The 17,745-nt window shown below is 31.7% G+C and overlaps 1 protein-coding gene and 1 long non-coding RNA gene across 9 annotated transcripts; both read right to left on the bottom strand.

The window, feature by feature from the left end:
* Positions 1-4,529: 4,529 nt before the first annotated feature.
* Positions 4,530-7,782, bottom strand: LOC114412085. 5 transcript variants are annotated; one of them, XR_003666584.1, is made up of 5 exons: positions 7,219-7,782; positions 6,068-7,150; positions 5,552-5,698; positions 5,026-5,174; positions 4,530-4,944 (listed from the first exon to the last, which is right to left on the bottom strand). It is a non-coding gene; the product is annotated as an uncharacterized LOC114412085 (long non-coding RNA). The 5 variants fall into 5 exon arrangements; XR_003666585.1 differs by lacking the exon at positions 5,552-5,698 and having other exon boundaries at positions 7,219-7,781; XR_003666583.1 differs by lacking the exon at positions 5,552-5,698 and having other exon boundaries at positions 5,026-5,239; positions 6,071-7,150; positions 7,219-7,781.
* Positions 7,783-10,192: 2,410 nt separating this feature from the next.
* Positions 10,193-17,541, bottom strand: LOC114412084 (agamous-like MADS-box protein AGL19). 4 transcript variants are annotated; one of them, XM_028375860.1, is made up of 8 exons: positions 17,262-17,541; positions 16,928-17,186; positions 13,581-13,662; positions 12,478-12,539; positions 12,281-12,380; positions 11,202-11,243; positions 11,062-11,103; positions 10,193-10,576 (listed from the first exon to the last, which is right to left on the bottom strand). In XM_028375860.1, exons 2-8 carry the CDS (start codon positions 17,107-17,109, stop codon positions 10,412-10,414), a joined length of 675 nt encoding a protein of 224 aa, XP_028231661.1. In that variant the 5' UTR covers positions 17,110-17,186; positions 17,262-17,541; the 3' UTR covers positions 10,193-10,411. The 4 variants fall into 4 exon arrangements, with proteins under 4 accessions (XP_028231661.1, XP_028231662.1, XP_028231659.1 ...); XM_028375861.1 differs by having other exon boundaries at positions 16,928-17,181; XM_028375858.1 differs by having other exon boundaries at positions 13,581-13,671; positions 17,262-17,539.
* Positions 17,542-17,745: the final 204 nt, after the last annotated feature.

Here is a 17,745-nt window from a genome sequence, read left to right as displayed (position 1 = left end):
CTGTGTCATAAAATGTCATTTTTCTAGTAGTGTATGGCTGGCCCGAACAACCTTGCAACCTGATCCAACCAAAACCAATGTACGTAACGTAACAAAAACAAAAAGAACATCATTAACTATATATTTTTCATTCGGATCACAACCCACACCTGACACCTCCACTCTCTGCCCCTACAACATTAATTAATTTACTTCTAACTTATGAAGCACGACACTCCAGTCTCTTATCGTGTTTAGTGTCCGACACGCGTCCGTGTCAGTATTCGACAACGACACAACACCCGTACTACATTTTATATTTTGGACATTACAGGTGTCCACGTATTCGTGTCTATGTCGTGTCTAATGTCCGTGTTGGTGCTTCATAGCTTCTAACTTCTAAACATATGAAGAAGAAAAAATGACATACGTACAGGCATTACTGCTCGGTTAATTTTATTCCTGAGTGGTGTTCTTCTGTGTGTAAATGGATAGGCTTGGTGCCCCGAATGAGGCTTAAGCTTAGAAGGAAGGAAAGCAGTAGTTAGTGTAGCCATTTATCCTTCAAGAGTACTCTCTAGTTCAAAGATGAACTTGGTTTGAAGAACCCAATCAAGAGGCTTCACTTTATGTTGTTTTGTACTTGCCTCGACTGTTTCTTCTTACACACCATTGCATAGTGGAAAAATAGAGATTTTAAGAGAAGTAATGAGGGGAAAAAAATAAAGATAAAATATGATAATTATGTAAAACAATTTAAAGAGAAAGGTAGGAAGAAGAAAAAGTGAGACGAAAGAAAATTTGAATTGAATGTATATGTCCCAGCTGATAATTTAATTAATGTTATTCTTTAATAAAAATAATTGAATTTTATCTCATTAATTCGTGTTGACATTTGATAAAAAAAAAAAGTCTTAATTGTTCAAATTTTATGAAGTGTCAAACGACGTTTGAAGAAATAATACGAAAACAGTACGAAAAAGATAATAGAGAAGTCACATCCCCCAATATATATATATATATATATATTACTAATTATGTATTCTATATTTGTTTATAATATGAAAGAAAAACTCAAATTATTCAATAACTACCATTTTAAGTTATATAGTTCGTTTTTATAATATTATTTTTTTTATTTCTTTGTCCGTTCATTTATTTATTACACATATTTTCGTGTGCCTCTCCGTGGTCTCGCGTAAAAAAAAAAAAATCTTTTCTTTCTCTCCCATCCATTTCCCTCTACCAAACATTATGTTGGTAATAAAACTTATTTTATTGTAGATGTCAAAGTGATATCAGTTGGTAATTAATAAACATCACATAGATAAAATATCAATATTTATAGACATTCCCGAATTTCAAACAATTAGGTGATACTTTTTTTTTATTTTTTTCTTTCTATCAAATTATATTATTTATCATTTATATTTCTTTCTTTTTCTTTCTCAAAAAGTATCATATAATACATGAGTGTGTATGTATATTTGTTCATAAAACATTTACATAACTGAATTTAACATATATTAAATACATCATCTATTCAAGCATCATAAATTGTAAACGTATAGCCAACTATGTACAAACCAAAACCTGCCAAAGTAGTGATGAAATCGTTGAGTCTTATCTCGACAATATATTCCCAAACCATATACGTACACAAACTAATCAAAGCCGCAAAACATTATCATCATGCACCGACCTTTACCCTCGGTAGTAAGAATTAGGAAGAATAAACTATGATATAATGGTCATTAATTTGTGATAAAGAGAAAAATAGATGGTACCATTACCCTACATTGGTCCACACTACTACTATCACTGCATACCGCTACATTCATAACCTTTCTTGTCACCATTGTTGTTGTCGTCCATTTTGTGCAATTGTGCTTACTTTCCAAGGAGCACGAGAAAGTCCAACACCATATTTTTTCACAAAAGGTGGGAAAACATTTGATATTGGCCTTCCTCACAATCCTTCTGAAGCGAGGTGTTTGAGTCACATTAGAGGGTAACAAACCCATCCACCAACAAGAATAGGGAAGGAGTGAAGAGGAACAACAATAACCAGAGGTAGATGCAAATCAGGCCTCCTTGAAGTCAATGTAGATAATGAGAAACATGGTAGTGACTAGTGATGGCAATATCAACTAATATGTCTCTCTAGGTACAGGAATGGACATAGTCATCATGTCCAACACGATCGAGACCTCTAGCCTTAGGCTAACTTTCACAGGATTTGACAACCAAAAAGTAGCATTGTCTAAATAAGACCTGAGAAAGTTCAATGACAACTCCTTGTGTTCGCAAGAACTTTGAACTTTTTCTAAAGTTAATCAAACATTTCAAGAGTGTTAAAAACACAATCCTATATAACAAAACCATACACATGATTAAGAATGAAAATAATCATAGTTACTCACAATGTCCCTATGCGTGTGAAGGTGATAAAAGGCTTTAGGTGATTAATTCAACAAATTTGGATTTTTTGTTGTGAAGTTAGAGGATAGGGGATCACAGGGAGTGGCTTGCATGTGATATGACACTTCGAAAAGGCTTTGCGGGGAGGAGTGGCGCAACCTTGGAATGGAAAGCGTGGTGGCGGTTAAGAAAAAGAAACGGTTGCATAAATGGAAAGAAAGAGAATAAGAACAAGAAGAATTATGAATTTATGGTATTGTGTTTTGAGTGGAAAAAATAACGTACGCCAGATCAAATTTTAACAATAAAGAATAGAAATGGTAATGTTTAGGAACCAATTTAAGTGAAGTTGAAGTGAGCAAAAACTTCAATTATGCAAAGTTTAATTTTAGGGTTCCATAGGAAAAATAACAACTCAATTATTTGGCTATGAATTGAATTGCCTCGTTTGATGCCAGACAATCATATTTTGTTCTACACAGTCGAAATCACTTCACAATTTTTTACACAAGGTTAATTATAATTATTAATCACTAATCATATTAATCTTTTTCAAATATTTGACTATTTGATCACACAAATAAGTAAATACTTTATTGTGTATTTCAAGCATATATAGTCTAAGTTTGCTTATAAAAATATAAGTTCCAGTTGAATTAATTGAAACTTACACATGCAGAAATTTTGATTAATTAATTTTCATATTTTAATTAATATTTTTACTTGTAAAGAATGTAAATCAAGCTGGTAAAATAAGAATTAGGAAAAACAGAAAACAAAAACATGCGTTACCCCATATTTCATCACGTAAGAAATGCTACTGTGGCCCAAAGAAGAGCCATACAAATATGAACCCTTGGTCCTCGTGTATGGCTCTCTAATTAATTTTCACATAATTTAATTCCTCAAACACTAAATGAACTCTCTAATTAATTTTCACATAATTTAATTCCTCAAACACTAAAATGAACATCAAAGTACCTGAAAATTCTCCACCGAGAAGTTTGGGCTTGTACAGACAATTGAAGATTTTACTTGGATATTTCTTCCTCATGGACTCAAACACGTACACACACACCAAGACACGGTTAAAGCCTAAAACATAACATACGGGAACAGGATTGTCCATAGGGATGACCGCACGAAATCCATGATTAATGGGAATCCAAAAAAAGTTAATGTGGGGACAAAAAAACATTTTTAATTCTTTTTTAAACTATATGTCTATTTTTTTTAATGAAATATAGGTTTACATTTCAAGTTTACATACAATTTTGAGATACTTATTTTGCTTAATATGTAACATAATTTGATCCTTCATTTGAAAATAAAGATATTTTATTCTCCTATTTTAAGTTTATGTTTCATTTTTTTATTTTGTTTTAATTGAAACATAAACATAACATATTCATTTAAGCTACTATTAAAAAATGACTTAATTAATTAAAATATAAAAGAAAATAAAAGAAATAAATATAAGAAAAATTGAGCATATGTTCAAAATTATGAATTTTTTAATAAAAGAAGATTAAATATCTCTATTTCAAAATAGGAGGATGGAAATTAAGGATTTTGTACAATAGGAGAATCAAATTATATTTAACCTATATTTTATACTACTATAAAAAAAGATTTTCTATATTTGTTTTTTAATATTTTTTATGATAATTTTAATCATTTTTTAATCTATTGTTGTGAAAAATATTTACTTTCCACAACAGTTTTTAAATTATCTTAAAAACTTGATTTCTACATTTGTTGACATAAAAATCATCTTAAAATATCTTTTTTTTATTTTAAAAATTTAAAATAAATAAAAATTTCCAGACAATTTTTTTAAAAATCATCTTAAAAAATAAACTTTCTAAAACGATTTTTTTAAAAATCATTTCTGAAAATCATATGAAATTATATACATTTTAAGACGATTTTTTTAAAACCGATATTTTTTTAATGTTTATTTATCACGTAATTAAAAGTTGTTAATTTTTATAATAATTATTTTAAAGAATGAAAATAGAATTTAATTAAAATATTCTACCAATAAATATGATTTTTTTAAATAATTATTATTTTAAAAAAATCATATTTAAAATCTAGGGACTAAAACCAATTTTGACAAATCTTAATGGATGTAAAACACATTGTAGCCTATGCTCATTCACTAAATATTTCCTTCCCTTCTTTTTAATAATAGATTCTAAGAGGTAAAATCCAAACTTCAAATCAATCCAACTAAATACTTACAATCCTACATTCTAAGAGACAACCAATATAACAAGCCAGAAGAAAATACTAACAACGCTAAGAGGAGAACATAATTTCACCAGACAAACTAGACCCTACAGTTAATCCTTGTCGAGAGAAGCAAATCAGTTTTGGAAGTCAGATTGTAATTTAATGATGAAGGTAACTTGAAACTAAACAATTTCAAGAACCACCACCCACATCTGCTACTGGATGATCATCTTGTACTTGGCGAACAAACTGCCCTTTCACCCGAAGGCACTGATCTGCCAATCTCTTCCGGCTTTGATATCGCACCTGTGCAAGAAATTTGAATAATGAGCATTTGAAAGAATCTTCCAAATATGTATGTCTAAGCAACTAAGACAAGAAACTAACCAGATTCAAGATGGTGAGATTATAAAAATATGCCACAGGACTTTCCAAATTGACTAAAACCACTGATTGCATTAATCATAAATCAATGAACTTCGGCAACCTATGCTTCTGTATACACCACTCTGACAAGCATCAGGAGAGTCATGCTTCTGTATACACAACAATATATCTGGTGTCAATTGTTTTAGTCCATCTGATATCACTATTTAGTCAGCTTTTAACGCCATTAGTCCAACATGTAGAACAACATAAGCAAAAATAAGAAAGACACTAGAAAGAACATGTATAAAACAAATTATAGAAACCAAAGATAAACTTCATTTTGCTGAATACCACGCTTGGCTAAAATAAATACAACAAAACAAAGGACAATTTTTCCCTTTCAATTTATAGTTTAAAGTTTAAATCAAATGTTTCTTCATATGTAAAATAATATTAATATTAATTAACTATAATCATAATTTTATTATAATAGTCTAAAACTATATGAAAAAAAATTAATATATGTCAACTTAATATTATAGACCTGAGGGCGAGTCCTGGTGCAGCGGTAAAGTTGTGCCTTGGTGACCTGTTGGTCATGGGTTCGAATCCGGAAACAGCCTCTTTGCATATGCAAGGGTACGGCTGCGTACAACATCCCTCCCCCATACCTTCGCATAGCGAAGAGCCTCTGGGCAATGGGGTACGAAGTTTTTTTTTTGTCAACTTAATATTATAATTACAAGCCACGTTAGTACATACATAACCAATGTCATTCATGCGGATGCAATGTTCACATCAAGTCTCAATATAAAGGTAAACTTGGCTCCAACAACATAATATGTAATTTACTTAGACCAAGTCAGGTTTAAGGAGGAAGATAATTCACGTGAGCCACATGCTACAAATCAATCATGGATAATAACCGAACTATTTGCACATTTGATGTCCCAATGCAATTTTACTACAATATCATCGTATAGTCTCTTCAACATTATGCACATGAAAGTTTAAATAGAAAGCTGGAAATTAGGAAGGCCAATAAGGATTCAAAGCTCACCACCTCCCTGCATAAAAGAATCTGCAGCTCAGTTTCGGGAAGGAAGAAAATTCCCTTGCATATTAATTTCTTACAAAGGTGAATCCTGTCAAGAATATTTGATATTACTCAACAAGGTCTCCCTTCAATAATCATAGGTTGTAATTCATCCAACTACAAAATATGAGAAGTCAAAATCAACTAGAATGTATATTAACAATTCTCAGCTCCTTCACATGATCTTGTATGCATGGGTTTACAAAATATCAGACAAAATGTGTAATCCTGACTCACTTCCAAATCTTAATTAATTGTAGAGAGAGACTGTGCAATGATATATCCAGAATCTGCTTCATATAGTCAAGGTAGCATAAGTAGGACAACAACTAGACTAACTGGTGCAATTAAGACAACAATCAGTTTATCACATTCACATCAGTATCAGTTTTTCCTTGAAAACCTCATAAGAATGTGGATAATACCTTGATGAAGCTACTGCAGCAAACCACTCACACTACATCACATTGAGGTATAGTCATGAAGTTTAACACAAGCAAAATCTGAAACAGCTAAATAGGTCACTCAAAAACAACTTGGAAGGAATAGTCTACCAAAGAATCTATACAACCTAATTGTGGACGGGATTAGCCATAAGGCCATCCTATTGGTATACTAAACAAGACTATAGAAATAAAAGCAACTTCTAACCATTGGAAAAATTCTTAAGAAACAGAGCACAAAATCCATGTAGTCCTAAACACAAAATATTTAGTGTTGTATTTACCTATCAAAAGAAACATTCAATCGAGGTATTATCTTTTCAGTAATTCTTTTTAACAAATTTTGCAGGATTTATTATCTTTTCAAGAATTCTAATTTTATTTCCTGAACTTCACCGATTACTGTAGCAACTCTGCTCTATGTATGTTCAAATTCATAGTATGCTGGGAATTCTAAATACTATTCCTATCCTGGGTTAATCAATGAAGACTGAAGAGGTAACAATTGAAGCACTATCTAATTACAGAAAGCAAAATAAAATTAAAAGATAAATAGAATATTTCCATGTAGTTGGATTGAGCTTCCAGTATAACACCCCCAAATCTGCAAAATTCACCAGAAACGTCACAATGAAGTAAAATTAGAGAGGGAGAGAGATGAGATGAGCTCACCTGCTAATTGGTCCAATGAAACTGATTCGTTGGGATTGCGACGGTGAGGAAGCCTTGGATTTTCATTGCTATCGTCCATCAACCATGCCTCAACGAAACGGTCACGTTCGGAGTAGAAAGAGGAATTAGGGTTTTAATTAGAGAGTGTGAAAAGGAAGAGTCTCATTCTAATAGGTTTTAGGTTAGGGCGATAGAGTCTCTCGTATTCGAGCATCATGTGTTCGAGGTCGTCGTCGTTGGTGACGGAGATGAGAGCGTCGAGGTCTTCGCCGGCGAGCTTGGAGAGGAAGGCGGGGAACATAACAGAGCGGTCGACGGCGAGGATCGTGGTGTCGCCGACGACGTAGGAGAGCTGATTGTCGTGGGTGCGGGGCTGGATCTTGCAGGACAAATTCCTCTTTAAGGGAATCATACGGATTTCGTTTGAATCATATCCTCTTTATACGGATCATTTTACATCAATAAAATTACCCTATTTTAATTCTTTACATTCAATATGCCCAACAGGTAAAATCATCTTTAAAGTTCAATCTAAGATGATTTTCACCAAAATTGTTTTAAATTTGAGTGTTTTTAGAATGGTTTTATAAAGTTATCTTTAACGCGTTTACTTGTCTACGAACGGCAATTTTTTAAAAACAGTTGTGGTAGAAGTATCATTCTTCTGTGTTTTCTATCCTTTAAATTTGGATTATTTTTGCATTTTGTCTCCAAAATTTAATTTATATATTTTACAATAGGAGGGTCTAAAAATCATTTTTTTAAAATTAGGAGACTAAAAAAAATAAAACCTAAGAAACCAAAAGTGACAATAGACTAAATTTAAAGGACTGAAAATATTTTTAAACTTTATAATAGGCTTTTATATATATATATATATATATATATATATATATATATATATTAACAAGACAAAAATGAAAATTGATAATTAAGATTTATTTCAAGACAAATAGATGTATCAAAAACACGCAAAAGGAGAGAAAAATAGGTGAACTAGAAAAGAAAAACAAGGCGCAGCGACGAACAAAGGAACCATGAATGTGAAGCCAGCGAGACAATGGTGAATGAAAAATAACCAGTGACACCGGCGTACTCGAGAATGTGAAGGGATGGTGTCGTGCAAAAGGGATAAACCGCATACGTAAATAAAAGAGAAGAAGATAGAACGTTATATGGAAGAAGTTATCAAAATAGGCTAGTTTTAAACATAAATTTTTAAAATCTCTTTTTGGCTGATTTTTAGGAATTTTGATTAAAAAAATAGAGAAGTGTCTGTTGGGTGTCTAGAGAAGTGTTCACTGCATATTCAACTGTTTGAAGAAATATATGTGATGTGTCTAAGCGCTAAAAAGAAAAGAAAAATAGGCACTACAAAAACGTGTCTAACACAGTATTCACCTGTTGTCTAGGGAGTGTGATATCATAAATGTGTCTAACATGTGGACACGACATTCATCAGAAGCATCCGTGCAGATGCTTCCAAGTTGATAAGTGTCAAACATTTAGACAAGACATCAAAGAGTATTCATTTCAACAGCCATGACAATGTCTTTCTTGTTTTGATAGCCCTTAATTAGGTGAATATAAGACATTTCTTCTTCTTTTAACAACAATAAACAAGATTTCCACTTTTAGCTACAACATAAGCAAATGAAACAAGTCTGAAAGTAAGGGATGTTGTGAAGGTTCTAGTTTTGGAGTCTTTAAGCAAATTTGTGTTCAATCAAACATCAACCAAACACTTTTTATTTTTATTTTTTGCATTAATTTTTTGATTCCCGTCCGGAGTAGTTGCGAGTTTTTAATTTTTGATTTTCAAATGTAATTTTTTAAATAAAACGTGTTTGGTAAAAATGGAGTTGAATTAATTTTTAACTCAATTTCAAAACAGTTTTACATTTATATATAGAAACTAAGAAAAAAAATTGTGAATATGACTTTATTTTTAAAAATCATATTCTAACCACCATCACCCTTGTCACCCCCATTTCTCTCACCATTGTCACCACCGCCACTACTGCTCCACCACCACCATTCCACTACAACAACTACCACCACACCTCGTCATTGCCTCCTCTACCACCACCATTGTTGTCACCACCACTTTGGTGTCTTAATAGTTGTTGTCGTTGTCACTACCACTATTTCATCCCACCACCATTGTCGCTGCAACTACCACCATTTATCGCTACTACCACCATCATTCTATCATCTTCATCGTCGTTGTCACCGTTGTTGCCACTATTTCATCCCCCTATTACCCATAATTTTAAAAACAAAGTGGTGATTAACCCAATCAAGGCATTAGATCACTAGGCCAATGGTTGAATCAATGGGTCACTAATTGAACCACATGATTCGGTCTTTATTAAAAAATTAAAACTTTATACCTGACCTTAACTGACCTACATAATCCAGCGTGTTTTCTCCCTTGGGCATGATCCGACCTGGGTTAATAGGTCACCAGTTTAACTGCAAACCCAACAAGATCGTACAATTGCACCAGATTCAATGCATGGTCGATATGATAGACAACTTGACCTGAACAGACCACCGGGTTGTGGTCAAACTAGTTTGATTGGCCAAATTAGTTTGGATTTTAAAACACAGCATCACTATTCCACTGCTACTACTGTCACCATCATTGATGCAACTATTTCACCCCACCACCATGGTCATCACCACCGACATCATCACTATCACCACCACCATTATCATCATCATTGTCACTCTCACTACACTACCTCTGCGACTGTTATTATTTCATAATAAAACAAGATAAGATAAAATAGTTAACTGATTTTATTTATCTTCAATTTATAATATCTTTCTAAAAACTATAAACAAAGAATAAACAAAAACTCAAACCTGATTTTGATTTCTAAAAATTTTAAAATTAAAAACAAGAAATCACCCCGAAGGGAACCTTAATTGTTTCATTTCAACATGGCAGAGACTAGACACAACCTTGTAACCAAATAAAAAAAATTCCAAACTGATATATATAGTACTCTAACGAACAGTTTTGAAATAATGACTGTTGTACATAAATTATTTAAGTAGGCGTTCACAACCGCCGTTGTGATTTGGGGTACAACAAGAATTACATATCTTAATAAGACATGAATATAACAGTCTGCAAGGAAGCTAGCAGCGTTTGTATGGGCATTAGTAATTTTTAATCTTTAGATTACGCTATGTATGCATGAGCACTATATGTTGTAGGTTTCAACTTTAACGGCATTCTTCTCTCAGGTCTTCCTATGAATAACTCCGTCTCCACCTCTTCTCCCTCCTTTTTTGTGGCGAATTCGACATCCTGATCACTCAAACAACGTTGTCGTTCAATCCGGTACTACAACAATGAAATGATGTTGGGAATATTTAGCTTTGAACCAAGATGGAAGAGTATAAAAAAAAGTGACTTGATCTTTTTAATTAAATAGATTTTTAGCTTATGATAGGAGTTACTTAGAAATATTTTTTGCATTAATTTGATACTTCATGTGAAACTTTCAGAACATGTTGAGGATTAGAGTTTTGACGGGAACGAGATGACAATTTTTTTTTAAAATGAAGACAATTATATAACTTTTATAAGATAAATAAGACTAATACAATAAATTTATAGTAATTTATTATTTTATTTCTTTTATTTTTAAAAATAGTCAAATTATTAGAGAATATTATTATTTAAATTTCCCATTCCTTCTACAAAACTTTACTCGTCTAAAGAAAATAAAACTTCAGTCTGAAACTTAATGAATCGCACGCTTAAGTTGAAATAAAAGAGGTGCACAATCTGGTTTAGGAATGGAAAGAACGAAGAATGATAATAACCTGCTCACGTAAGCGTTTATTTACTTCGAGTAAGCACTTTTCCTGAAGTCAGCCAAAGGACATGGTAATTTTAATTAATGAAGCAATATAAAACAAATTAATTAAAGAAAATATGCGTTCAATCATAAATAAAACTTTACCTCTTCTTTTAGCTTCTCGATTCGCTTCCTGAACAATTGATTCTGAATCACAGGCAGTACCAAGTTCTTCAATGTTAGGAGTCTTGATTATTGATTTAGAGAGTTGCTATGTTAATTATAATTAGGAGTCTTACTTATCAAAGATCCTTATGTCATAATAATTAGTTGTTTTGTAGTGTTAGATGCTCTGCTCGTTACATAGAGGAATTGATTTAAGGGAAAATTAGTTCAGATCTGTCCAAGGCTATGGAACTCAAAAAAATCTTCATCTTATTGAGGAAAGTGAACATTCAATAGCCGGTTGGTTCAACAATACAATCAATAAGAGCTTTAGGATGTGGTAAATAGCATTCAATTTTGAAGATGCCTGGTTAGGCAGGTCTCCCCTGAGTTGAAAAGAATTGTATCCTAGACTTTTTTTGGTTAGAGAAATGTTAGTAATTCATGGTTTAATATACTTTTTTGAATATATTCTTCATTATTGATTAAATTTATTAAAAATTACAAAATTTGATAAGTTTTATTTTTTATTTAATATACCCTTTCTAATAAAATGTGAATTGAAAAGATGCTAGAGACTGAGTTGTTAGTACTCTTCTTTCTCCTATCTAGGAGTAAGAGGAATTGATGTTAGATCCTAAGCATGGTGATCAAGGTGAAATCCTACATTAAATATAAATGAAAAAATTGAATAGTGTATAAATAAATATTCATAAATCCAAACCTTGTGAGTCATGATTCATTTGTGAGAATCTCTTCGTGTTTACTACAACCGTTTTTTTGTTGTTAGAGGTATGGGCTATCTTCTCCCTTGATTAGGATGTGAATCTACATTGATGTCTATTATACTATGAATGATTAAATTGGTGTCTAAAATCTTAGGAGACTTTTTGCATATATATATTTGGAAGACTAATTTGATTATTTTATATGTAAACGTGCACACACGCATTTATGAATATCTTTCTTTAGTTTTCCCTTTAAAGCCAATTGATTTCAACCTTCATAAACAAAAAAAATCTTGTACCACTTGTCTTTGTCCAATAAAAACATTGGAAAATTGTGCGATTGAAGAGTACCTTTGTTGCCCTAATTTTGTCCAGGCTGCGTTCGAGCTGGTTCTCTAGCTGTTGTAACTCGTCAATACTGCATTTATCCAATTCATCTCCCAAAAGCTTTCTACATGATGAAAGAATCTCCAAAGTTGAGAATAGTCAATTATGTGTTTTTCTAATGCCAAATCAGAATGAAACTAGTGAAAGTTGGTTCCGAAAACCTTCTTGAATCTTCTAGATGCTCGATCTTCTTTGCCATGCTCATATCAACTTCCTTCAGATGCTGCATGTAAACAAAGAATGTACGACACAAATATGATTTCCCGCTCATTCACTCACCAATATAAGCTATCATACTATGTGTTTGATGAACCAAACGTGATTCTAGCGTTACTTTTTCTTCCCTTTCGCTGCGTTTTAAATATTCTTAGATGAAAATAAAAAGCTAGAGTATAAGATTTGTTAAACCCTTGCTGGATAATCATATTCATGCCACAATACAGAAGGATTGAGTCTAGATGAAAATCCAGAAGCATCATGAGAATAAACTGAAAGGGGAAAAAATGGAACAATTTAAGTCGATATTTGGTATTCAACCCATAAATGTTGTTTCTTACGTGTCCAAACTCCAAAGGGCTTTGGCTAAAAGATAACCTTATTAAAGAATTCTTCAACTTATTTGTGCTTGTTTTCTAACCCAGTCGTGTTTCACAGAAGGGCTTCAGACTAAGGTAGTCAGCTATAACTTGGGTCAAAATATCCAGGCATATATGTTGGTAAAGTACTGCTTATAACATAATTGATGTATATCTTGATTGTGTTTAAGGTGGAAATCAAAAGCACAGTCAATTTACTTTATAAGGAATATCAGCATGCAACTTCCATTTACGGTATATTTCATGACAGACACAACTAAAAACTGTAGGAGGCTGGTTACACAAACATCAAAAGCAGTCCCAAAATATATATATATATATATATATATATATATATATATATATAGCAATGTTCAAAGTGCATTAGTTGCTGCATTTGACAGCAACCATATGCGTATCCATCTATCGAAGTTTAATTTAGATTTTTCGTGACACCATAAATTAACTTCTTGAAGATGCATTTGTTTCTAGAAAGGTCAAAAATAGAGAACATGCATGATGTTTGGATTGACAATGTTAGCATTCAACATTTCTTCCCTCGCCTATATTAAGTACTAGTATTTTGCTACTAAAAAATTATATAATTAATTCCAACGATACCATTGACATCTATTCTATTAAAAACATCAAATTATATATATATATATATATAGATAAGGAGAGCTAACCTGTGTATTTTCATGGATTCCTTTGTTGCTGACACCCAGGTCCTCGATCTTCCTTTGATAGCGTTCAACTGTTTTGTTTATACTGGAGCATCTCCAATAGACAACGAATTAAAAGTTTCTTAGGCACCTCTGATTTGATACGATAGCATGACAGAATACTTGAAGGGTGAATAATCATTGAAGTGAACTAGTGAAGCACATTTCACAAGAAAATAGTATCCACATGTGAAATTATTTTGGTCCAAGGGAAAAAATTGTGACATTTAACATGTCGATATGAATAATGAAAATATTCAATATACAACTCTTTTTCTACACTTTCTTTTTGTTCTATTTTTAATCGTACAACTTATTACATCTATTTTTTTTTCTTCATCTATTCTTAATTAATTTTATTTTCGTCTTCTTTCTATTCCAAAAGAGTTTATCCTACCCTCCATTAAAGAAAAACTAATGAACACCATTTTTTTTATTTTTTTATTGTACTTAATTTCACATTTTAAAGTTTTGACTATTAATTGATATAGAATTATTTCAACATATTAAATGATCTTGGGTTCAAGCCTAGAGTATACCATTAACATAAATACTGGCGGAGAATTATCATCCATAGAAATACTATTAATTAAATTCAAACAAAATTATCTTCCTTAAAAAATACATTTAGACTAAATAAAATTTCATGAATTTGATTTCCCAATTTTTTCATGAATTTAATTCATTACTATATAAATTGTGCATTAACTTATAAACTAAAATTACACCATTAAAATAGTAGACCATCAAATTGTAAAGAAAACGGACAAAATTTACAACATGGTAATATTAGATAGATCAAAAAGAAAAACCAATGCCTTAGGTATCTATAACGACAGTCCACACCTCAAGGCTCAAACAAACATTTGACAGACATAAAAGGCAAAAACCCCAGTATATTGGCAGAAAGGTTTTCAATAAATATTAGTATAATTGGGGGGATCAAAAGCAAAACTATGCAATTAAACCACAAAATTTTGTTTAACACATGCCACTAACAAGGATAACTTTTACCAATACGTTATACTCGCGCCTGAGGAAAAGGAGAAACAATTCTTTTTTAAAAAAGAGAAACATATCTGAATATAGTAATTTCTGGTAAATCAAGGTTCAGCTCTTATTTTGATGTTTATCTAAATTTAAGATTCCAAGATCGTTGTATCATACTCAAACCTATCCTACGATTAAAAAACTAATTGTTCTGAGAGAAATACTATCTTCATTTTAAATTATTTATTATTCATAATATAGGTATCTTAAGAACTATTAATCCCATAAATTATATATTATACTAAAATAATATTTTTACTGAAATATCCTTATATAATAATGACTGAAAGTTAAAAAATAAACATTTTAGTGTGATATTTTTAAATAGGCTATTTTCAACAAGTAATGCTTTTATTATTTGAAGTAGCAGGTTTTTTGTTTTTTGACTGCTGATCACTCTGCTTTTGAGAGGCTCTATGACAAATGGTCAAGTGGCATATTTATAACGCACCCCCTCCCCCCGGTTTTTTCTTAAGGTGTGCATGGCAATAAAGTTGTATTGTAATGAAGCTGGATTCGTGGTGAGCTCCATAGTAGTTAACTAGTTAATTATATATAACACGTGAAGTATCTAAAGTAAATAGATAAATTAGGTTGTCTTGAAAATTAAGAGTGTGTTTGATGTAGATTGAAACACATCATAAGTAAAATAACCCAATATACAGTTCAGTGATAGTAAACTGCTATTCTGTTTATTGCTTAGTAATCTTTTATATCAGTTATTAATGTTTAGTAACCTATGCATTATACAAACAATTTTGATGATGAATATGGGATTATGCTAGCATATATATAAGTCTGATTGGGTTTTTTTTTTATTAAGGCTAATGAGATTTAGCCAATTAAATAGATTTCTTTTTCTTGAATCAGAGTATTCTCCGACCAATAGCTAGAAACTAATCTCTTAATGTGCTAATTAGACCCATTTAAGAAGCTAACATTTTTTTAAAAAAATATTATTTCATACACACAATTATCATATGTTGAAAGAATAAAATTATTTATCAATTATATCACACCATATTACTAATAAATATTTATTATAATACAAAATTTAGCCGCTTTAACAGGATATACTTGTGTTATTGGCATTTTTTATCAAATATAAACTAAATACTTTTATACCAGGTAGTACTTTATGTTTTAGAAAGAGGGGGTGAGTAATCATATATGAACTCTACTCATTCTTTCTTAATATCTCATTAACATTTATCATTTTATTTTATTTTTATTTCAAAAAAATCTTCTTATTAATTACATGTCCCATGTATTATACTCATACTTCTCTCTCCTTTACCTCATGATCTATTTGGTTGGAAGAAAATAATAATAATTTAAATTAAACAAATGAAAAAAAAATTAAAATTATGTTTCTAAAAGTCAGTTTTTTTCTTTATTTTCTTTCCACTTTCTATCTCATCAAACAAACAAAAATACTTTGTTATCTGAATTTTTTTCCTCTATTTCCTTTCTTTTGAGTCTATTTTTTTTTTCCTTTCGAGTTGCTGTCCAACCAAACATAGGATCAATCTTTGTGTTAAGTCAAATAGATAAGTGGTGAGGACAACTTAATTACTTCAATTAAGTTTATCTTCGAGGGGGAAATGTACCAAAATAACCTTTTGACAAAAAAAAAACTGACACGTGTGGCTAAGTTACCCTTAATCAAGGTTAATACCAGACTATCCCTTTCACTGCACCTTTCTTAATTAGAATTGAGGCCTTTGACAATCCGTTAAACTTATCTTCTTCCATCATTAACCCTTTTGTAAGTGTGATGATAGTTATATAACTCTTCCTTTTTAGACAGCTTACGCACCTCATACCGTATACAACCATCGATTATGTTATCTAACATCTAGTTTATTAATTTATTTTCCAGTTTCAAAATTCACATTCAATGTGCATAGAACAATGAATTTCTCTCTTATAGTATCTTCCTTAATTAAACCAGGAAGAATTAATAGGCTAGCCATTTAAAGGATCCATTAAAACTGCGATATTTATAGAATCGATAATAATTAATCTTAATTAAGAAGATCAAATATCGCCAACGACAAGAGGCTGAGCTCCATGGTACGAGCCTAGCAAAAACTATAGCTTGTAGCCATCATATTCGGCACTAGCTACTTTATTGCTAGATATGATTAATATGAGTACGATTTTGCCAGAAAAGGATTAATCGAACATTGAAATAGCACACACACTAATCAAGTAAGTACTTAAACAAGTAGAAAAACAAGTTAGTGAGTAACATATACCTTGAACTGGAGAACTCATAAAGCCTCCCTCTGGTAGAGAAGATGATGAGTGCGACTTCAGCATCACACAGCACCGAAAGCTCAAAGGCCTTCTTGAGCAACCCGTTCCTTCTCTTGGAGAACGTTACTTGCCTACTCGTCTCATTTTCTATGCGCTTCATCTGAGTTTTCCCCCTCACCATTTTTCTTCTTTGTCTTGGCAAAGAACAACGATGATGTATATATAGCTTCTCTGGATTCTTCTTCTTGAAGATCTGAACTGAAACAAACGGAAAACGAGATCTAGTTATCCAAGGATTAGAACACAGGTTCCAAAAATAGAAATCAAACAAACCTGACAAAAAAATTAATCTGAAAGAAGCAAACAATGGAATCTTTTGTGCCCTCAAGGAAGTGTTTGCAGGCTCAATCACAGAAACCCTAACACAATTTTCTCGAGAAAAAGGAAAACAGAAGAGAGAGAAAGAGAATGTGGGTGACTAATTGATGGATTGCTGGTTCCACCTATATGACCTAGCTTCCTCTTAGGTCTATTCCCTGTAGCTGTATTATTTATATATATTATGCACACTTAAGCTATGCTCAGCTACTTATTAATAATATTAATAATAATAATGGAGTATAGTATATATCCCAAGCAAAATATTCTTGCAAATACAGATAATAAAGGTGGTGAAACTTGAAAGGGTGGAGGACCTAGAAAAGAACCGAATCATAATTTTTCTTTTTTGGGTAACCCCGAGAAAAATGAAATTGGGCCTTTCCCAATCTGAGAAAACTGGGAATAAATGCTGCCAATGCACGTGAATCCACACTAT

The sequence above is a fragment of the Glycine soja genome, chromosome 5 (genome assembly GCF_004193775.1).
Source record: "Glycine soja cultivar W05 chromosome 5, ASM419377v2, whole genome shotgun sequence".
Taxonomy (NCBI): Eukaryota; Viridiplantae; Streptophyta; class Magnoliopsida; order Fabales; family Fabaceae; genus Glycine; species Glycine soja.
The sequence above is the reverse complement of the archived record's forward strand: the minus strand, read 5'-3'. Positions and strand labels throughout refer to the sequence as shown.

Coding starts and splice junctions, on each gene's coding strand:
- LOC114412084 (XM_028375858.1), bottom strand. CDS start 17,109: ATGGTGAGGGGGAAAACTCAGATGAAGCGCATAGAAAATGAGACGAGT. Junction 12,540..13,580: donor GAATCCATGAAAATACACAG/GTTAGCTCTCCT, acceptor GTTTACATGCAG/CATCTGAAGGAAGTTGATAT. Junction 10,577..11,061: donor ATAAACGCTTACGTGAGCAG/GTTATTATCATT, acceptor TCATTGTTGTAG/TACCGGATTGAACGACAACG.